Here is a 23154-nt window from a genome sequence, read left to right as displayed (position 1 = left end):
TATATTTAATATTTATATAAAATCTGGAAATGTAATTATAATGCAATTACGTGCGCTTAAAACAAAATTAATGTATTACTTTGGTATTATTAACGCTATCATATGCGATGACTGTTGTAGATGCTATCAAGAATTATGATTTAAATTGAAGAGAGCACGAATTGGCAGAAGTAGTTCAGAAGTAACCGTTGCGCCGTATTTATAATCCGTTCGACTATGTGGGCGGTCACTGATCTACGATCGTGACTAATCGATCGCTAGACGCGATTATAAAATACGTAGTAATTTAATTTTTAACGGTTAGCGATCCGGATCGAAAAGCAACTTGCTTTTCATGCTCAATCGTGTTTTTTTTTCTAAGTAACTGATTATCCTTTTTATGCACACCTGTTATAGTTAGATGCCTATTATAGTTAGATGCAATAGTTTGAGGTACTTACAATTATTTTTTTTTAATGTTACTATATCTTAGCAAATTTTAAGAGATAGCAAAAAAGGGATTTTTTATATATTTTAAACAATATATTAAAAAAATCTCTTAAAGTTATTAAGATATAGTAGTATCAAAAGTCAGGAGAAAAGTTATTTATTACTGAAAAATGATTTCTGATAAATTAATATAAATCATAAATGATCTTGCATAAATATCAAGAATATATCGCGATGCTAGACAAAATTTTCTTTACCTTCCTATAAAATATAATTGTAGATTGCTTAATGTATTTTAACGTAACATTTGGTTTTATCTGCAGCACGTGCGAACTACGAGATGGCCAGTCGTCGGGGCGGTAAATTACAGAGAACGAAACGACTTCGGCTGAATGATCGTGCGCGAGACATTAAAATGCCGAACCGCAAAAATCCAAATGGGAGGTACCGTGAATGCATTTTACGTCGCGGTCACGCAAATCTGCCATCGATTGGCACGAGTTACAGCGTCGCGAAACGGTTGGCCGCGGACACGTCCGGAAGTCGATGACGGAACGGCATAGGAAAGAAGCAGAGCCATTAAATGATCTGGCAAACGAAGAAGAAGCGAAAATCCGTCACCGATGTTCAACGTTGCGGTCTACGGATCTACGATGCTGGAGCTCGGGATCATGAAGGTATTACATAGTAAGTTTGTAACACTTGTGTAACTATTAGTATAATTCAAGAGCTGCAAATTTATGCAAAAATTGAGAGGATAAAGAATCCTATCTTTAAACCAGAGGAGACTTGAAATCTGATGGAAACATTCCGATTGTTTCAACCGTATCAGCCAACGCATTTGTATAATTTTACGATAGTATTATGAACATGACATGTGGAAGTACGTAACGCAGTTAGATATATTTCAGATTTTATGTTTGCAAGAGATTGATTATCAAAATCTGAATATTTTAAATAAAAATATACATATATTGTTTTTTTCATACTGGAGTATATTTAATAATCGGATGAAGCAAAATATATCTCTCATGCGTGTTATTTAAAGGGGTACATCAAGGAAATTTCTTTTTTTTAAATAAACACTATTATATATTTTTCTGAATAATTGTGTATATTATAATTAATTCGAAATATATAATATTATCGTATATTAATTCAAAAGATTAGATATATATATACGAAAGTATTGAAACTCATGGTACATCTGTAATTTTCTGTTTCTTAGCGGAGCAAAAATTTGACAGAGAAATATACATTTTAAACAAAATTACATAATTTTCTATCTTTCGTATCTCGTTTTCACAACCCGTTCTCGAATAATCTGTAATCTGGCAAGAACGTCGTATCCTTCCTTCATAATGAATGTAAAATGTATCATTACATATATGATGATGTGATAATATTCGAGTAACTTTATCGTTCATTTAACACCCCGATTCGAGCGGTGTCGGAACAAAGCTGCTCGTCTAATGGGACCTAACACGAAGCAACAGAAACAGGTTCGACACGTCGTGTAGACAATAATGACTAACAAGCCCTCGCTCCTTTTTCCTGGAAATCAAGAAAATGTATGCTCGAGGGAACGTTGCACGTGCTCGGATCTTTCATTAATGTAGGAGCAATTTATGCCCGATGCACACGTTCCCTTGATCGATTATACAGACTTATGATTTCCATGTATATACACCTGATTCGCTTCCGGTGTGAGCGCGAACGATAAGTTAATTAGCGCCTGCGATTAATCGGAACATATCATATCCGTGTAAATTGAATGGCACGATGAGCATAGCAGAGATACGGCACAGCTGGATAGCAACACATGTGATTTGCTGGATTGTACTTTATAGTGTTCGGTAATTTAGACGCGAGGTATCGTAATTATAATTGTGATGATTGTTCAAGCATTATTGTTAGATCCATTTCTGAAGATATCTATTTATAGTTGTCTTGTCTTTTTTTTTTAATTTAGTGCACCTAAGTTTACGATAAAAAAATAAGCATATTATATGAATATATAATAAAACATATAGACAGAAAGAAACATACAATAATTAGTGTATAGTAGTAAAAAAAGGTATTCTATATATTAGGTATTATTAGGTTTTGTGAGAGAAATTTTCGACGATCAGAGAAATATGGTATATTTGTTGGCTGCAAAGCTTTAGAGACTTTCTTAACGATTCTCTTGCCGGGTTACTTGCTGTCTACATCCGATACTCCTGCAAACAATATTACATTAGCGACCTGGCCAAACACCTACTGACATTTCGGCGATGATGACAGACTGACATGCGTTCCGGTTCTTGTTGCCTCTATCCGCCCTAGCATTTTCGCCGTTGTTTATCCATATTATCCCGACTTGTCGTGTACTTTTCTCTGATGCTGTTAGTTGATTAGCGTCCAAAGGAAATTGTCTCGTAGTTTGTCGATAATCAACGCGGTATATTTCGCATAACAATACGAATAGTAGATGGTTGATAATAAAAATAAGATGCAGATAAACTGAATGAAAATAAATAGGAATAAGTCATTAAAAATTATTCAAGCTTAAAAAAAAAGCATAAATATGTGAATAATCTCAATTTTTGAAATCGCTTTTCTCAAAAATAAAGTGCAAGAAAATTTTATTCTATATTTTTACACAAGAATATTATCTCCTTCTCAACTTCTGAATCCATTTTGTATTAAAAATTACTTGTGCAAGGAATTTTTTCGAAAAATAACAAAAATTTATTACGTTATATAATTGTGATATATGTATATAACATAATCATTATATTTCTCGTATATATTTCAGCTAAAAAGATCTTGATGACTCACGAAAATATTTCCGATGATACTGATATTATCAGAAAACCCATGGATATACAGACCGAATTAATTTTCTCGCGCGACAGCGTGGGCGAAATTAGGTGTTCTCCATTAGAACGGTCCGTTTACATTCACCGACCAGTAAGTAGCAATAAATATTTGTTGGGTGACTATCGAACACACAATTATTAGGTAACACATGGCCTCCATCGCCCGCTTTAAGTGTCTGCATGCACGTTATATCGCCATTTCGAAAGGTTTGTTCCTGCATTATTGATTCATTGCCATCGGGTATTATGCGACTGATCGCCTTATATATCCGGCTGTTTGATTGAAAAGATATGTGAGTCGAGATGTATTTCTCATACAATCTTTTCTATATATTCTGTAATTAATTAAATATGATTCACTGATCTTCGTATCAAGGTACAAAGTACATCAGCGTGTGCTCGATGAAGTCAGAATACAATGAAAGAGCAAAGTCATATCATGTAATAATTTATCTTTGTACATTCAATATTTGTAATATTTAATTAAAGATCATTTAATTAAATAAAACATTTTTCTTTATTGCAGGAAAAATATAAGAAGATGGTACACATCAACAATTTTCGATTTATTCGACAAGCCTGTTGTCACTGTTACTTTTCTCTGAAGAGTTGCATGCAACGAGAAGCCGGGAAGCCGCGGTGGTCAACCGTCATTGATCTCCTGTTAGAATCGGATCACTTCGATGTAACAAGATAAATAGTCAGCGGGACACCGTCGGTGGTCGAGGGTGCGGATCGCAGAGTCATGCTGACTATGTATCTGATCAAGAGAGAGCCGGGTATGCTCGTTCCGCGGGATCTGGGCTACACTTAACGTGTACACCCTGGTGGTTCTCTAATCGTCTCGAACAAGCTGATGAGACACTTTCATGATTTACTTACACGCAGTTTGGCGAAAGAAAGTCGCCAACTATCTGCGTAAGTAAAGAATTAAATGTACCACTGATAATATTCTTTAGCTCTCTTGTGAACCATATTGTTCGCGTAGACAAACTATAGCGAGAGAGAATTACAATCGATTCACGCTACGAAGACGAGAAGAAGCGATAAATGATTGACTAAGGATTATCGAGGACAAGAACTATGCTGGACTGCGCGGACCGTCCGACCGCAAATCTCACGATCTAACGACGAGTTCTCGCTTTAATGTTTCTCCATAGCGCGCTCGATGGCGGAGAACCTCCCTCTTCTTTCCCCCAAGTTTCAGGAACAGCGCGAGCCCGATCGGCTTTTTATTCCGGCCCGCTTTTTGCGATCGTCGGGGATCTTTCGTCACAGCAACACCCGGGCACGTGACGCTGCGGACACGGTGTTACAAGTGTTCGCGTTCATCCATAGCCTCGGCAACACTAACGGTGACATCCTTTCGAGAATCGATTCGTCGGACTTTCCTTCGCAATCCGGATTTTTGCCGCACCGTCTCCGCCACCCGCGAGTGTGAAATGGTAACGTTCTGGGAAAACGTCAACCAACCGCGCGCGGGATCAGCTGATCGGTTTGTTCACCTCGTCGTTCTTCGTGTTTTTCAACGATATCCCGACGACCGACCGAAGGCGGCCAATAACTTCGTTAAGTGTTTTTATTTAGAATTCAGAATTGGATGGTTTCCGGAAGTGGTCTGAACGTCACAGAACATTTAAGCCGGTTTTTTCTTTTTTGTAGCCTCTCGAGAGTTACTGCCGTTACTGGAGCCTATCGCGATTGCAATGCAATGGTTTTAATTACCCGAGACGTTTCTTAGTATGTTAAATTGTATCAAGGAACGCATTCGGGTTTGAGAAAAAATACTGAGGTAAAATAATGATCGATAAATCGAAAACGCGATAAGAATGTGTTGTAACTTCTTAGAAAATAAGCGGAAGAAAGAAACGATTGAGATTTAGACAAAAACATTGAGATTGGGAACTTTTTATAGAAAAAGCGATTCCCTATCCGTCTCGTTACAAACGCGGCTCGGATTATAAGTGGTCCGGCCAGCAAAAAATATGTAGTAAAACAAGCGAAGTGTGATCGGTTACGTGCGAGAGGACGGGCATAAACGATGAAAGGGGTGGTCCGGCAGGTATTGGGCGAGGAGCTCGTCTGCTCGGTGAACCGTGGATTAAGATAAACCCTTCATCGGTTTCTTGTCGAACGATTTCTCTCGTCCTTTTGTTGGCGCGACCCGCAGATAGCGCTGGCTTAAAGTACTTTCCGTCCCCGCGTGGAAATTATTTAACGCCGTTATCTACCCGCGAACGCGCGCGGAAAATCTTTCAGCGCGATAGAAAGTAATAGAAAGCGTGCAAAAGAGGAACAAACGCAAGAGAGGGAGATAAGGAAAGAGAGAAAGAGAGAGAGAGAGAGAGATGAGCGAGTTAAAGATTTACATTATGCCCGCGGGAAATAAAAATTACGCACGCGTGAAGGCAATCGGTACGGAAAAGCAGAAAATTTGCAATTTCTATTCGTAGAAATCTGATATCTCGCGGCGCAAAATTCATATGCCGGTAATTGCCGATTCAATGAATATGAAGCAATTCCAAGTGACTAAATAAGGAAAACTAGATTTCGAAAAATATTTCTCTTTTTTTTTATTCTATTGTTAATTACCTTCATCTCAAGCGAGCTTTCTCCTTACTCGACTCGAAATTTTTCTACTACTTTCAATCACAATTTTCAATCCAATGTCTATTTTGATATTTTAAATAATCAGAAGATTCTCTTTTGAATTGTAGTTTTTTTCAAACCTCTTCTTTTAAACTTAAAAATATATCCAATTTCCATAAATTAATTAAATCTAAATAATAAGTCTAGCGAAATCCTTTAGAATACATAAACGTGAGAAAATTGAGATTGAGAATAGAAGGAAAATTTCAACTCGGAATATTTAATGAATTCTTTAATTATGTATAAGGTGATAAATATATTAAGATGATAAAAAGTATGGATAAAACATTCCTCTCTCCATGAGGAAATATTTAAACATAGATGTCATCGATGATACGCGGTCGCACATATCTAATATTCATACTCCTTTAATTTCACGCTAGTAGATGCAGCTATGATAGATGGATTTACGGCTCGTTTCGTAGCACTTTTTTTCTTCAGCTTCGCCATGATGCGTAATACGGTGAGAATGCGGATTGGCTTCACGTTGTCGGATAGCTCACTCGATCGCGGATTCCTTCGTACGCATTTAGATGCTGGCGCTCATTAGAACCACCATAAATATGTAAGATGATGCATGAGAGAACGATTTCAAAGAATGTGTCTGCTCCATTTTTTTATATATGCACATGATTCGACGGGCGGTATCCGCATCCAAATTAATGCGAACGCATCATAAAATTACATGATCTCTTTCCCAATGATAGAATACAAAAAGAAATTGCAAATTTTTCTTCCGGCTTGAACATAGACGAAGCTTGACTATAAATGTAGATGAAAATTTCGGTTTGTAAATTATATGAATCAGAAAATCATATAGAAAGACCTCTAAAGTTAAAGGTTTTAAATATTTCTTGTGCTAATATATATGATATTCGCTTTCTGATATACTTATCACAATAATAATTAATACAACATAATTAATTGCAATACGTTATATTTTTATACTGTAATATTTTTTGACAAGTATCTTATCCATAATGAGATAACTTTCGTTTGATATTAATCGGCTATAAAAATGCATAAAACTGAATATACTTATCGATAATTTTTTTTATTTGGAATGATTAGATTGATTGCATTCGTTGGATAATAAAATTAATAAAGCCCCTCTCTGTCTCTCTCTCAAGTATTAAACAAACACTTCTTCTAATCTAAACATTTTTCAAAACTTACTGGTTTATAATTTTTGTGTTTCTCGGCAACAGAAATATTCCATGGTATTATTACAATAATTGAAAAATCACTTTCAATAACGATAACGCATAATGTTACAATTATAATAATTGTTAATAATTATAAGAACAGTGAGGAATGAGTGTTATTGTTGTCATAATTATTATGACAATTGTAGAATTAATATCGATGCCAATAATCGGGATTATGTTCTTCTAGAGTGACTCAGTGAAAAATAAATTGCGTTTTATCTCAATTATCTCTAAATAATATTTTCCATTCTTCTTCAAGCGATATTATTACGCTCCAGAAGCAATTTACGTTGTATACATCCCAAAGTTCGCTGGGGTGCCGTTGAAAAGTTTACCGATCCAGAAATGCGTCGGTGCCAGCGACAGAGCGGGCTTCTTCCGTCGGTGAACTTCCAACCAGGGATTTGATATCCCTGCACAACTCACCCTTACATATACTCATACATGGTGTGCCGGAACTATCAGCGTTTCTTTTATCTTTTTTAATTGGGCGGTGTCTCTTCATACAGTCCTCAATCGTCGACATTAATTATAAGTTGGTTACTATGTACATTTCTTTAAGAACTGGAGATAAAACTCTTTCCTCATTATTTATTTTTTAAGCTTTAAAATATTAATCGCAAATCATTCTTGTTATCAGATAATCATAGCTAAAAAATCATCAATCGATATTGATTCGACTTGAATCGGATTATGGGAGCTCAGTAATAATTTCACGGCATCCCGTGCATCCACCAAGCGATCGTTGTTTCAGTATACGAGGATTTATATTTTACAGTTTCGTTTTATTCTTCGATCAGTGGGTGGTCGAAGGATTTCGGTAGATAGGTCCGGATGTTATACGCGTTTGGCGTAAAACAGTATGATGGCCCGTTTAACTCGTCCTCGGACCGAGACGCGAATCCTTCTTCCTCTCGGCGGATCTTCAACCCCGCCGATCGGGTAAGGGCTGCAAGACATGTCGACATTATAGACGAGATCGGCGGCTCGGTTCTCTGCTCGCTCGAAGAAACCGGCGTATTTGCCGGATGTTAAAGGGCGTCTATAACCTGTCGAACGGGATGCTGGCGCGTACAACATCGACACGTCGCAATTGCCGGACGCGGGGATGGGAGAAAAACTCATCGCCGATCGATGGGTCCGTCAAACGAATTTCGATGTCGAGATTATTTATGAGATAGGTGTCGGCCGGAGCGACGTCGCCACCTCGATGGGATTTCTCGACGCGTACCGAGACCTACCATTCGGAAAAAGAATATGAGGAAGGATGATTCTCCAGCCTCGAATGCGATTCTTACGCAAACCATATCTCTTAGTGGCTGACGCAGCGCGATGAGGACTCTCGCAATTTTTCTTTTATTTTTTATTTTAATTTTCAATCTAACATTTACTTTTATATATTATTAATGTAATTTTAATTATAATTATATTATTTAACTTCCAATTTTAATTTAATTAATTTATAATTAAGTGATATTATTTAATTTATGGCTTTGTCGAAAAATTTCTAAAGAAAGTGTTTGTTTTTTAATGTATTACAGAGGGAAAAAGACCAATTTCTATATAAATTAAATTAATTGAAGTCGATAAAATTTTGAAATTTTGTAAAACTCTTTCCCAGGCTGTTGTATGTAGAAAATATTTAGAATTTTCGTAGAGAGATTCATGCTTGGAAATAATTCATGTTTTAAATTTCTTCAAGCATAACCGGATCATATCGCAGAAGTTATGAGAATAAAAGTCAGTTAATAATTACAGTCTTATAACAACGATTCATCTTCCTCAAGAACATCCGGGATGATGAAAACGCAGGCGGATTCCAGGCGCGAAAGAAACTCGCGTTTTCCACGGATCGATCAATCGATCAATATTCAACGTGCATGTTAATGCTCGATTCAGTTCCTTCGCGTATCCTTGCATACGTGACGTGCCGGATAGGTCGCTTTTTCTATAGGTTTTGTAATAGCTGGCCGCGCGTCCCCGACGGACCTGATCTCATTTGTATGCGGCGCGCGTGGCCGCGAAGGGGCTTTCTAAGTAACGCAGTAATGACATACCCTGTCGTGGCGTGGAACAGTTTTCTCATTGTGTCGTCGAACGGTCGCGAATCGCGCGCGAGTTGATTTATCGACGACGTCAGGGAAATTCCTCATCCGGATCTTCCTTTTTCACGCATATCTGCCTATAAACGTTCGAGAAAATCATCATCCTTCTTGGAAGACATAATACTCTTTTCAACCCTAGCGGTTCTGCATTTCAGCGAATATTTTTAACCCTTTTTACGAACAAGTCTCTTGCTTTAAACATTTAAAGATTTAAAAAGACCTAATTTTTAACATAAATTTAATAACATAAATTTTTGTACAATATAAAATTTTTTTAAAACTGTAATTTATGTATTAATTCTGCACTTTGCAATCATCCATTAATTCTTGCGTATATTAATAATATTGGATGTAAATTTATCACTTATATTTATAATTAGAAGACATTGTATTTTTTATTGATTTTTATTGATTAAATTGATTTATTACATCTAATTTCTCTATAATTTATAATATATAAATAAAAATAAAATTATTAGAACTTTGAAAGTCCTCCAATTGTCACATGAAATGCATAATCCAATCAGATTAAAATGTCACATTTTTCTTTTTGTTAACATTAAATATTCACAATTTATTTTATTGAAAAACATAACCCTACGTGATAAAAAACGAATAATATATTGAGGCTACGTGCATAAGTTAAGGGGATTATTGCGACGCGATAAAATTATCTAGGTTTATCGATAATGCCATGATAGTGTGGTCATTCAATAAACTCATGAGAAATAAAAATATTAAGAAGTGCCAGGTTTTATCCATGTGTATTTGCGTATGATATAGATGTATTGGAATTTGCTCTTAAGTTTAATTTATACCTCTGGTCGTGTTGTTTATTCAATTCTAATCGGATAAGAAATATGATAGCGTTTCCTTTTTTTCGACTTCTTTTTCATATGCTATCATCAGTCGTCATATAAATGCGCCTGAGAAATAATATCGCAGATAAGATAATACAAAGTGAATTATCTCTGCATTTTTATGATATTTAATATACATTACATACGTTCTTAATATTCTTGTATGCTTATCGTCTTTATTTTATCCTCGCATATATTTAAATAAATAATGAAATGTAAACTTTGAAAACTCAACGCTAGTTAAACGCGCTTCCAATTATGATTACAACTAATTATATTCTCTTATAACTCTTATATGATTACAACTAATTATATTCTCTTATAATAACTCTTATATGCTCTTATAACTAATTACATGCTCAACTTCAGCATTTTTTAATGGCTGCAATCATCTAATTATGCAAGGAATTTTAATTATGGCAAAACTTATATGGATAGATATAAACGTTTTAAAGAACTAATTTAATGTTACCTTACAATATATGTGTTATGCAAAATATATAATTATATTATTTATTATTATTATCGAAAAAAAAACTTAACTATTTAAATGTACGACACATGTTGTTCTTTTCCAGTTATATTCTACGATACATCAATGAAATCTTTTGTAAGATTATTCTCAACAATCAATCGCGTTAAACGTACGTGTAAAACACTTTTCACAGTTCAGGCGTTAATTCACAAGGTACCGTCGGTCGTAAAATGATTTGTTCACGGCAAAAAACGATACATGCGTTCAATTAGAAGAACCTATAAAAGCGCTCTTGTTTTCTTCCTCTCTCTCTCTCTCTTTCATATTTCTCTCTCTCTCTCTCTCCTGAAATACTAGCATACCTTCTGTATCATTATAATTAATCACAAATATTTATTACATTTTCTCATGCATGTAAGCATACCACCAAAGGCAATTAACGAAACAATTGCATGAAGAAAGAAAGATTTCTTTAGTCTGTCGAGCTCGACGATATCCGCGTTAAAGTCGGCGTCTCGATGTCGGCGCCGCCCATGGATATATCTTCGTTGTAATTAGTTCATTAATGCTAGATACGTTTTACATATTCAATTTGCCGACATTATCCGCACGGCAATCTGTGCGAAACGCAGCACGTGCAGATACAATCCTGACATAGACGTCCCGTGCATCGATCGCGAGATGGAGATTAAACTCTGATTCTACATATGAACAATATTGCTTGTTAATTCATCGCTCAACCAATTCAAAAATCAACGTAGAGACTTTATCTAGAAATTGTAGTCTAATTCATCAGAATCTTTAAATCTTTTGCCGCTTGTAATCCCGAATTATTTATCGATAAATAATTATCGAGACAATGGCAACACTTATTTCTAAAATACAGCACATTGAATTGTTTCTACAATATTCTGTATATCGGAAATCAAATGACTTTGTTCAGTGATCTACATCAATGTTTCTCAAGTAATGATTTTGCTGCGAAATCTCATTTTCAAGTTTTAAGCGACACTGATTGCACTTGGTTGGAAAAAAAAGCGTTCAATGGTGGCACGAATTTCGAGGAATTAAGACGATTTATCAGATCGGCAACAGTTCTTTCAACTTGCGTAATCCGGTGACTGCAATTCGGCACTGTCGTGCCCAAGAAGGTCAATGGACTCGGCGAAGTCGGGCTCCGGTTGTCGATGACGCTCGCGGATGCTGGACAGGTATCGGCGTTAGCGACAAAATGACCCGCGAGAAAAACGAGATCCGGGTGATAAATCAGGGATATGGCATTCCTAAGATAGCGCACGCTATACCTAAAAGTCATTACGATGGCAAAGTAATTCCCAACTAAGTAAAGCGATAAATACATAATGCATCTGACGAGTTTCCCACACGCGCCCGCTCGTGCGCTCTGTCCATCTCTCTCTCTTTCTCTTTCTCCCTGTCGATGTCGTGGCAAATGCAGTTGCCTCGTCGCAGTTCCATGAAATAATGCATCAACCCGCGAGCGAGCGCGCATCATGCGTCGTCGCGGATTTATTTGCACGATAGACGGGGACCATTCTCAGAAGATGCATCTCGAAGGTGCTTTTTGCGACGCGTGCGCGACGTCGTTGTCATCAGGCAAGACACATGAAGAGATGCAAAGTCGAAGTCGAGGAGCTAAACGGCAAGAAATCGCCGTGGGAAAATAGCGGAAAAGCAGACAATGAATGCGATTTGTAATGCGCAACAAAAGAGAATGTTCACGATAAAATTGTTCGTACGATATGATGAAAATTATTCATTGGCAAAAAGATAACGACTTATATTGTAAAAAATATCACAGAATCAAAATCAATATTTTTTTTTCTTATTTTTTATCTCAATTGTTAATCTAATATATATTTACTTTGATGCTTGTATATTTAAGTTGATGATGAGTACAATCAGATCACTTTCTTTGAAAACTATTTAATTTATAATTTTGTTGAAAGCTCTTTTAAATATCAAAATCAGAAAGAAGATTTCCGTTTATTCTATTTGAAATCCAAAGGAAAATTTATAGGAAAGAAAACTCAATTCTCATATAAATTAAACTTATTAAAATTTTTTAGAGTTCTTTCCTCAACATTTTCAAATGCTAAACAATAGAACACTTCCAAGAAAAATATCGATACATATAAGTATATCATTAATACTTTGATGTTCAAATTTTAATTATAAATGTTTAGCATTTATAGTTGCTTGTAATATTTCCAGGACAATGATAGTTCTAAAAGATGTCATGACAAATTTACAGAGACAATTGCCTAGTTCATCGTAGAATATGTTTCTCATGATCAAGTTTAATAATACTGAGCCCTTTTGCAAGCATCGATGGCATACACGAATCCGAGTCTGTCTGTTCCAATGAAGAATTTACTAAATTTTTTATTCACATCAATAAAAATGAGGGTAAAATCAAGAGAAAAATAACCGCGAGCGAAATTCAAAGCAACTACGAATAAATATATTTTCATTCTTGACACTCGATATAAGACGCGGGATTTACCTAATGATTATCTAAATCTAGGCTAATGATTATCTAAGGCTTTATCTCATTTATCATACGTTCGATAAACGAAGAATATAAGATTCTTGATTATTCAATCATCTCACTCGATATCACTAGTCGCGACAGTTTTTCTCGATAATTCTATAAATGCACTATTGCTTTCTCGTGCTTGCCATTTTATTCTTCATTATTACAACGAAATTAAAAAATGCAAGAATATTTTTTAAATTAATTCTCATTTCCGAATAAAAATATATATATCATAATTATCATTTTGCCAACTGATACACGTTAGAGATGATACATACAGTCGCGATTAATTTAAAATGATTGCAACTGTGTAGTCTAAGTTTAAAAATATTCCATTGGAACTTCTCATTGTAAATCTAATTGTTTAGTCGCGGTAGATAAAAAGCACGCGTGTAAGCAGGGAAAGAGTGGGCGGAGGGATCATAAATAAGCCACTTCCTATGCTCGCAAGAATTATTCGTAGTGCGATACTTCCTTTTTTTTCCGAGTAAACGGAATACTATGCGTAACTCGTTTCCTCTAATTTCATTCAATTACACTATTTTATGCAAACGGACAGAGCGCAGCCGGCAATAGGCCGCTAATTACGCTGAATAAAGCTCGGAATGGTCGATGCTTCGTATATTTATATCAGTACAAGATCACAATTAAGAATATTCCACTGCGGTTCCGTGACGAATTTTAATATTCTATATACTTACCTCTTCCGCTTACTTATCTCTCCCCGTTGGATTTCTTTTCTACCTTAATTAGCCAAATTGGCGTGTCATTCTGCGAATATTAAAATAATCACTTATATGCGGCTTCGCACAGATTGTCGATGATCCCGCGATGTTTAATATGGTATACGTGATATACGAAGATGTATCTTTGCATCTTTTCCGATTATTCGAGGACATTAAGTCAAAAGCAACGATGCAACCCTCATAATTATCTCATTCGGAGCTTATACATATTTACTTTGATACTTGCAATACCCTTCGTCGCAATTACACTCATTATTCATGCGGCAAAAAAACGCTAGATTGTCTTTAACAACTTTTGCAATTAATTAGCGTGCGAGGACATAGTTAACATAGTTACATCTGGAAACAAGAAATAGAAATAATAAAAAAATAGAAATAATTTATGGCGCACTGAGAGAGATTTCATAATTGGATCCTTGCGCTTATAATTGGACTAATAATTCGCATAAATTAATGCCGAAACTGGCCAATTAGTATAAAGTGATAAACTTGCCGCCGAGGTACACTTCCTCCCGTCTCGCCATTTCTTAAATAACCTTGCGAACATTTCGGCGCATTTGTGTGCGCCGCAATCATTAAGGCTGAGTTCAATAACATTACTTTAGAATAAAGAATAAAATGATAGATAAAATTATCAGTGAAATATCCATAATAAAAAGATAGATATATATAATAGACTTTTAAATTCACATTTATCAGATATTATTCACTAATTGAAAAAAATAAATTATTTTTATTATTATAATATCTGGAATTATAGAGAATTCTCATAATCTCTCGCACAAAATGGAAATGTACTTGTGAAATACATTATTCTAAATTGCTGTAGAAGGATATTAAAATCTAATCTTCGAACTATAGATATATAAAGAATTTAATTTAATTTAATAATTAGTATATAATAAAAAATTGTATAATGTATAATAATAATGAAAAACATTATAATATTAATATAATTAATATTTAATTTAATTGTTTTTTTATCTTCCATCTATGCTTCAAACGGATATCGTTTCTCGATTGTTTCTCGTTAGTTTTGTGTCTTTTACCGTGTTTCCTTCGACATTTTACAATCTTCCCAGCAAGATAGGATGCATATACTCCGCGAGAATTATGGAGGGTAAGAATTTCGCTATCAACAATCGTTCTCAGCAATATCAAGCCGTTCCCGACACGAAGGATCTGGAGATCGTCGGTAGTAACAAGCCTTGCAAAACATGCCATGAAGTATGCCTTTCCTCGTATATTTAGGTTATAAGTGCTATGATATTTTGGTCCATTCTTATTTTTGGATCATTCGTTTTCTTATACTTCTATTTAGCATTTAACGTCACGTATAATCACCATACGTGAGCATTTCAAATATAAATACGATTCAATTTAGATAATAAATTTAGATAATCTGACGATAATTAAATAATCTTGAATATCTTAATTTAATGAATATTAAAAAACTACATTTGCTGTAATAATAAATTAAATACGCGAAGAAACTTTAAAACTTATTAAGATAGATACGAAAATATTTTTTGCTCTATACGAGTATAGAGCAAAAAATCTCGTATGTTAGTAAACAGAAAATATAAGAGATTATTCTTTTATTAATATTATTATTATTTGATACGAAATTGTTATTATGCGATAATTCAATCATTCATCTTTCTCTTCTTTTTTCAAGATTAAAATAAAGACCGAGATTCTGGATGAGATTGAGAATTTTTCGGCCAACGATGAGCTGGATATCGAGCAGCATGTCAGGACGTCGCGTCCATCGGAAAATGTATCGCGCCATGAAAATTCCGAACAGATCCCAAAATCGGACTGTCAAAGAAATGCAAGCGTTTCGCTTTCTCGGAGACAAATGGAGTACACTGACTTAAAGGAATACATCGTGGCATTGACAAGAGGAAGGCTTTTAATGTGCAGCGTCTGCAGAATTGAATTTTCGAACGAGATCGAATTCGGGATTCACATGATTGGACACAGCCATGAAAAATTTCTCCAGTGCGGACTTTGCAGAAAGCAATTCTCACGGTATGAACAATAACGAAATGATAGAAAATTTTACTTTAGCTTATCATGTTATAATTAGAGAAGACAGTTTTATTTATCCAAAGTAAAAAAAAACGAATAAAATCTAATTAAAATGATATCTTTTTTATGTGTATAAATTTGCCATATATTACATATTCAAAACACAGAACATCATAATAGATGTTTAAAACATATAGTCCGATATTGCTGTATCTTCACTGGCCTGAAACGGCCTTCATTGCTACACAGAGTGTTTATTACTAATAATGCAATTACCTTTTCCATCAAGATCGTCAACCTTAAAGAATCACCTGCATATGCATTTTATTCCGAAGCCTTTTGCGTGCAGACAATGTGAGCTCCAATTTCAGGTAGTTAATGCTAATATAATCATATTCGAACATAATAATCGTCCTGATATCAGATCTTCGAACTCTTTGCTGCACAAACTACCGTACTTACTCCGTATTTATTTTAATGAATACTCAGTGAAATATCTGTTGCAAAATTACAATCAATCTAATCTGTCCACTAATCTAATCGATAAGAAAAATCGAGTAATAAAATTCTAATAATGTTTTAAAAGATACGCGAAAAATTAAATGCCTTCAAATATCTCTTCATTTTTCATCCTAATGCTTTTCATGTCGCTTAAAATTTATTTATTTATCCACGAAATTTTACAATAATTTTATATACGTGATTTTGTCGCAGAAAAAACGTGCGTTGGAGAAACACTACGTCGAAGCGCACACACGAGAAAGAACGTTCGAGTGTTCTATTTGCAAGAAAAAATTGCTGCACCACCGATCGCTGCGCGATCACAAACTGATGCACGCTAACGCGAGGCTCCACAAGTGTACGACTTGCGGCAAGGGTTTTCCAAGGTCCAGCAGTCTCCGGACTCACATGATCGTCCACACAGCGGACTTGCCGTTCGCGTGCGATCTCTGTCCGGCAAGGTTCAAGAGATCGTCGGTGCTGAAGACACATAAACTGACGCACACGGGCGTGAGAAGATTCGAGTGCGACATCTGCAAGCATCGTTTCCACCTGAAAGGCGCGCTCAAGCATCATATATTGGCGCATTATGGTGTGTGAGCTCTTGTGAATATTCTCACAACTTCTCTCACCCGATATGAGGAAGCTGAACGTTCTTCTGTTGTTCTTTGCCGATCAGAGATCCGCTATTTATATGTATCTCTGTTACCTTTTTCTCTTTTCTTTCTCTCTTTCTTCGCGCGCCTCGAGACACCGAGGACCATCAACTTCTCATATAAATCCAGCGAAGCGTTTAGTCTGTGAAACGATCATCCCGGACAAAAGAACGTACCGAGATAATCGGTAGCGCTCGGTTCGCAAAGCATACACATAATTATGCATAAACGCATTCTTCAACACGCTTAAATACACCTGCTCATCTCTGTGCATGACCTCGGGCGTTCCACGGCGGAAATGTATTCCGGACTTTTAATTAACCTCTGTCTAACCGAGGTGAATGTATGGAGGAGCCAACTTCGCCTCTCCGGCCGCGAATCTTCGACCTGTTGCTTGAAAAATCTGTCCTTCCACGATTTCTTTAAAAATATTACGGTTATTAATATCGTATGTCTGTGATTTATGCTTTGCATACCGAGATAATTATTGGTTAGTGAATGATTTGTATATATCCATATGTAACTTATACAGGAATATATTCTTTTTTTCCTACAATGTCGATATTTTAAAGATGATTAAGAAAGAAACCCAATGTACGATTCGCGATCAAAATATGTACTTGTCATTTCAAAATTGATTTCAATCTTTTAAACAAATCGTTACATTATTAAGGTTTGAAATATTTTGCATTTTATATGAATGTCTTTAGGTTTCTGATAAACTGCAAAATGTAAAAGAGAGAAGATTATAAGCAACATCGCATAAATCTAACTCAATTTGCAGGTATCAGACCCTATAAATGCGAAGATTGCGGCAAGAGCTACAGGAGGTCCTGGGGTCTCAAGGTGCACAGGTATCGACATACCGGTATAAAGCAATTCGAGTGCGACTTCTGCAAGCTGCGCTTCAGCGTGAAGACAAAGCTGGCGAATCATATTTATACGCATACCGGCGAGAAACCGTACAAGTGTGATATTTGCGGTCGTCAGTACTGTGAAAGATATCAGTTGAAGGCGCACAAGGATACACGACATTATTCTGCAACTCGTTGAAACTGAAGATCATATAAATCTTATTTTTGTAGCCAAAATTATTAGAAAGTCTGATTAAACGATTGAGGTAAATTAAAATTACCAAACGTGCATTATTAAACATATAATAATACATAATGATGATAGAGAAGACAAAGAATAAAGAAGAGTGTCTGCAAGAATTATTGTAAAAATTTGTTTGTAAATTTCGTCTTCTCCTTTATATCGAGAAACTTAATTTATTAAGAAAGAACGTATTAAATTATATCTTGCAAAAATCGCTCGATAACATTTTTACAATCGCGAATCGCGTGGTGCGCTAATTTCGAAACGTAGATATCGCCGGCGCGATTAATTTAATTATTGCCGGTCGCGCGATTGCTTATAATAAGACCTGACTTGATACAATGGCCGGCCATCATTTCATTCGTGATCAAATCTATCCTCACGGATACCGTTCGCGTTTGCATGCCCGTGAAGCTTAATAAGGCATGGCCTTAATAAGCACTTCGCCGCAGAACAAAACACCGATTAATCCCAGACCGGACTGGACCGACTCCGATACGGATTGGTTTCAAGCTGCCTGCCAACTCGCGCGCAGGATAGGTCTCGGCTCTTAGGTTCGCGTCATCAACGTATTGTATATAATCACAGTCTTTATTCGATATTGCTCGAACGTGATCCCACCGGGATCATCGAACGGCGCTGCGAAATTAATGCAACTTCCAAGACGTAACAGTCCTTTGAAAGTAATTATTTACTTTCCAAGCTATGTACACACTCATACACGTTTCGTTGTAACGGCATAGCGTACGTCATACTTAGCCGTATATACAATTGTTTACGTAATTTACATTCCTGTCGTGGAGAGAAATCAGATTTCGCAATACAGATAGCTCACGTAGTCTTCCTACTATGACAACATCTAAAAAATTAATTATTTCTTCCTTGATTTCGTAAAAACTTGCAACCATGTGAAAGAAATAAAATAATAATCACGACTCTCACTTCGTTTCTACTGGCTTCGCGCATAGCCTTTGGCAATAATTATAAAAATGGAACTTTATTATTGTTTATAAGAAAGCAATATTTCTCTCTTGGTTGCTATCAATTGCAATCTCTCAAACTTAGAATGTATTAGAGGAAGAACCAGAGGAAGTATTATAAGTATTAAGGGAATAAAAAATTTGCGAAAACATAAAACATGTAACTATCCACGAAAATACTAATGTAACGATACTAATATAACGTCTTTAGCGAGAGAGAATCCCGAGCACGTGGGTCTCGCTTATGTCGCCGCACGTGAGAATGGTGCTTTAAGGTGCGTGGACACAGCAGGGGCTGGTACGCGGCAATCTGAGATGCTCCGTTTCTTATCAGATCGCATCTCTGATTCGCGTGCCTTGCGGTTAAACTCTTTGACAGTGCCGACACGTATCCGCCTTTTGACCCCGTTTTTCTATTTAGGCATAGCAGGAAATAAAAAAGGAAAAAATATTTTTACAATTTACATTTTGTATATTAAATGATAGAAAATTTTTGAATAGATAAAAGATTTAAAAATATATAAAATGTTATTGAGGAATATATAACGCTCTACTCTAGAATATATTTATATATTTTATTATCTTACGAAGTTCAATTATATATTAAGTTATCGTATATACGTGTGTAAGATACCTGTATCTATGAATCAGTTTAAAATACACAATTATGCTTGCACCTACGTGTTATATAATGAAACAAGTTGCAATCAAATATGCCAGTCGTAATAAAACTTCTCTCAGGCACGGAATAAGTTTCGTTTAACGATTTTTTGTAATAGCGATCATATACAGCTGGGGTTTATGAAATATTCATAAATCAATTATGCAATCCATTCGAAAGCGTACTAAGTAGACTGCCATAATTTCGTCTGACTTATTGACAACTTTGATAAAAAGTAAATATTTTAATAATTTGCTTTCCTTTTCATATATGATTCATCTTCTGTCTCTCTTGCACTTGTATATACAACCTATGCAATGAAAATTCATTTGAGATGAGACTTAACTTTTAGAGAATTTGCGATACAATATTTTTATGAATATGATCTTAATTTGAATCTTGTGCAACCCTACAAGAATCGTTTTATTAGAAATGTCACTTTTAATTTGATGTTATATTACATAGGTTGTATATATAAAAGTTTTGTGTATATATATATATATATATATATATATATACATATATATATATATATATATATATATATGTCTCTCTCTTTAATTATATAATTTCCGGAATTATATGTTTATTGTATTAATACGTAATAGATTCAAGAGATGTAGACAGTTGATGGATATTCGAAAAATTAAAGTTGCATGAGATACTAAAAATAGTCTTGATATTGTTTTATTTTGTCTCGAAATTCGAGGCAAGATCTTTAATTAAATAAGATTTTTAATTAATTATCAAGACAAGATTAAGATTGTTAAGATTATTGATTTTAAATAAAGAAATAGGTATATTTCTAAATAAATATATATATATTTAAAAACCAATAATCTTAACAATCTTAATCTTGTCTTCATAATTAATTAAAAATCGTATTTAATTAAAGATCTTGTCTCGAATTTCGAGACAAAATAAAACAATATCAAGACTATGTTTAGTATCATAGTCATATCTCATGCAATTTTAATTCTTCGAATTCAGTTTAAAAACCAATAATCTTAACAATCTTACAAGTCTTAATATTGTCTTGATAACTAATTAAAAGTCTAGAATTTCAAGATAAAACAAGGCGATATCAAGACTATTTTTGATACCTCATACAACTTTAATTCTTCGAATATCCATCAACTATGTATATCTCTTGAGTCTATTATATTGTGTTCATCAAGAGTAAACTGCTGATGATTCAATTTCTAATCCTAAATGAAAAGATATAATTCTAAGGTAGACAGTTATAGGTATACTTTCAAACAGATTGCGTAAGAGTTCGTCTCCTATATAGTCGAGACTCGTCCTGCCTATAGGCGACTTGAACATATGGTTTCTTCGCAACAGTAATTTAAATACGCGGATTTCATGTTCATATCTCTTGTCTAATTATGCCCGCGCTTCGTGAAATCTACCATCTGACAGTCTGCGTTACACACAGCGGCACGCAGAGAGTCACGCCAAGTCCTAATTATTTAGATAACAATCATAGCGGTTTTAATTATTATTCCCTCTCCCTTCTATCGCTGCTCTGTTCGCCAGTATGCTAATGGCATTTAATGCAGATAGCAATGCCGATATTAAAATTTTTGCCATACTGCTTACTAATTGCGAGCGCGCGTCCAACGGACGATGATGAATTGAAAAACTCGAGAAACAACTATCAGCTATGTTATCATTCCTGTTACGTAATACGACCGTTTTTCCAGCTAGCTGATATAAAGTATGGAAATGCTTATTTATGTAAATTTATTAAATAGTAGTAATATAGATTGACATTATAGATTGCGAGCCAAAATAACGTAACGAAGAGAAATAAAACTCGCTCATTTATTCTGAAATACGTACGTTACGTATACTTCTGTTGGATAATCTCCATGTTATAACTTATTTATAACAATAAATGCATTATATAATTTTCAATCTATACGTTTCACCTTCGGATAAGTTGAATAAGTTGGAACGTTCCCAAAGACTGTTGAAAAGATGAAGGAAAGAATCGAAAACGCAGCGGATGGCTCCGCAAAGATCCGTAAAAGAAAAATGGGACGAAGCATATTAAATAACGACGATGTCGATTAGTATTGACAACGGCGATTAAAGAGCCCGAATTGCCAGTCGGTAATGACCGAGCAGACTGTGGGAGCAGTGAGCACTGTAATTTCATTGATAATATTTAAATACGGGCTTTTGATAGCTGTCTTCTCTCGGCTGGCATTAGCGCAGGCCCGAAGGCTTCCTCTCCCCCTCTCCCCCTATCCCAATCGTCCGAATCATCCGCCCCTAAAAGAAAGAGATGGGCAGAGAGGCGTACTATTTATCGACCTGGTCCCATCATTATTTCATCGAACTCTTTCATCGCCTTGCCTCGTTAATCGATGACCCGTAAAGACGAAACTCGATCGCCAGAGACTCGAGACAGTTTGCCGATCATTTGAATTGTAGCGAAAAATTGTTTTTCAATCTTGATTACATGATGATTAATTTATTTCTATAAAATCCTGTGAAATCCTCTTCATCCTCGTTTCCGGTTTTTATTCCGATCGATCGCATTACCAATAATTTACAAATAATACGTGCGGATATACTGTAAAAAAAAGCTAGAAAAAGAATGAGAGAGAGAGAGAGAGAGAGAGAGAAAACGGATGGTGAGAGATCGACGGTATAAATTGTAATGTAAATGAGATGCGATAGTTATTTGCTTAAATATACATGGGAATTGTTTAGCGCACGACCGCGCACCTTTAATTAACGCGACTCTGCCGTGATTACAATCGCAGGCCGCGCAATTCTAGGGTTAATGTGCATTTAATTCACAATACACGGAGAGAAACAATGCGGATAGCATGACCAACGTATTTCTTCGATTTTCATCTCTCTCGGCCAACACGATATTTATAATTCAAGTACCGACAAAATGTAATCGCTTTGCACGCATAAAATGATAATGTTTTTTTTACGCATATAAAATGACATATGATTCCTCTTTTTTTCTAAATATTGATTACGAGGAATATAAAATTGTTCCATGAATCTCATATCAATTATATTTGTTTTAAAAAGAAAAAATTCTCTTGAACGCATATAAACAGAAAAATCAGAAATTATAAAAATTTAATTTTATGTGTTTAATATTTACATGCGTAAGTGTATTTTTATAGAGATAACTGAGTGCAAAATAATATTTTAAATTTTAATAAGATATAAATTGCCCCGCGATGTCAGATTTTCGAATGCATATTTAAAGAGATAAAAAATTAAAAACAAATAAATGAGATTTTTGCACATAAATATCATCCGATACAATCTAATTGGACATGAAATTAAGTCAACG

At 35.1% G+C, this 23154-nt stretch overlaps 2 protein-coding genes across 3 annotated transcripts; both read left to right on the top strand.

Annotated features, from left to right (window-relative positions):
• The first annotated feature begins 980 nt into the window (after positions 1-980).
• LOC112637083 lies at positions 981-5924 on the top strand. Of its 2 annotated transcripts, none has more exons than XM_025405980.1 (3): positions 981-1116; positions 3230-3384; positions 3820-5924. In XM_025405980.1, exons 1-3 carry the CDS (start codon positions 1053-1055, stop codon positions 3988-3990), a joined length of 390 nt encoding a protein of 129 aa, XP_025261765.1. In that variant the 5' UTR covers positions 981-1052; the 3' UTR covers positions 3991-5924. The 2 variants fall into 2 exon arrangements, with proteins under 2 accessions (XP_025261765.1, XP_025261766.1); XM_025405981.1 differs by lacking the exon at positions 3820-5924 and adding an exon at positions 3670-3734.
• On the top strand, positions 4198-18198 carry LOC105256758 (gastrula zinc finger protein XlCGF7.1). The gene is made up of 5 exons (XM_020029251.2): positions 4198-4211; positions 15572-15927; positions 16217-16298; positions 16642-17020; positions 17869-18198. The coding sequence occupies exons 2-5, from the start codon at positions 15755-15757 to the stop codon at positions 18135-18137; spliced, it is 903 nt and encodes a 300-aa protein (XP_019884810.1). The 5' UTR covers positions 4198-4211; positions 15572-15754; the 3' UTR covers positions 18138-18198.
• Positions 18199-23154: the final 4956 nt, after the last annotated feature.

This window comes from Camponotus floridanus, unplaced genomic scaffold (genome assembly GCF_003227725.1).
Source record: "Camponotus floridanus strain SB8 unplaced genomic scaffold, Cflo_v7.5 scaffold13, whole genome shotgun sequence".
Lineage (NCBI taxonomy): Eukaryota > Metazoa > Arthropoda > Insecta > Hymenoptera > Formicidae > Camponotus > Camponotus floridanus.
The sequence above is the reverse complement of the archived record's forward strand: the minus strand, read 5'-3'. Positions and strand labels throughout refer to the sequence as shown.

What these genes read in the sequence shown, in the direction of transcription:
- LOC112637083 (XM_025405980.1), top strand. Translation starts at nt 1,053, where the DNA reads ATGTTCAACGTTGCGGTCTACGGATCTACGATGCTGGAGCTCGGGATC. An exon ending in GATCATGAAGGTATTACATA is followed by an intron (nt 1,117 to 3,229) that starts GTAAGTTTGTAA and finishes TATATATTTCAG; the next exon opens with CTAAAAAGATCTTGATGACT. An exon ending in CCGTTTACATTCACCGACCA is followed by an intron (nt 3,385 to 3,819) that starts GTAAGTAGCAAT and finishes TCTTTATTGCAG; the next exon opens with GAAAAATATAAGAAGATGGT.
- LOC105256758 (XM_020029251.2), top strand. Translation starts at nt 15,755, where the DNA reads ATGGAGTACACTGACTTAAAGGAATACATCGTGGCATTGACAAGAGGA. An exon ending in TGCAGAAAGCAATTCTCACG is followed by an intron (nt 15,928 to 16,216) that starts GTATGAACAATA and finishes TTTTCCATCAAG; the next exon opens with ATCGTCAACCTTAAAGAATC. An exon ending in AATGTGAGCTCCAATTTCAG is followed by an intron (nt 16,299 to 16,641) that starts GTAGTTAATGCT and finishes ATTTTGTCGCAG; the next exon opens with AAAAAACGTGCGTTGGAGAA.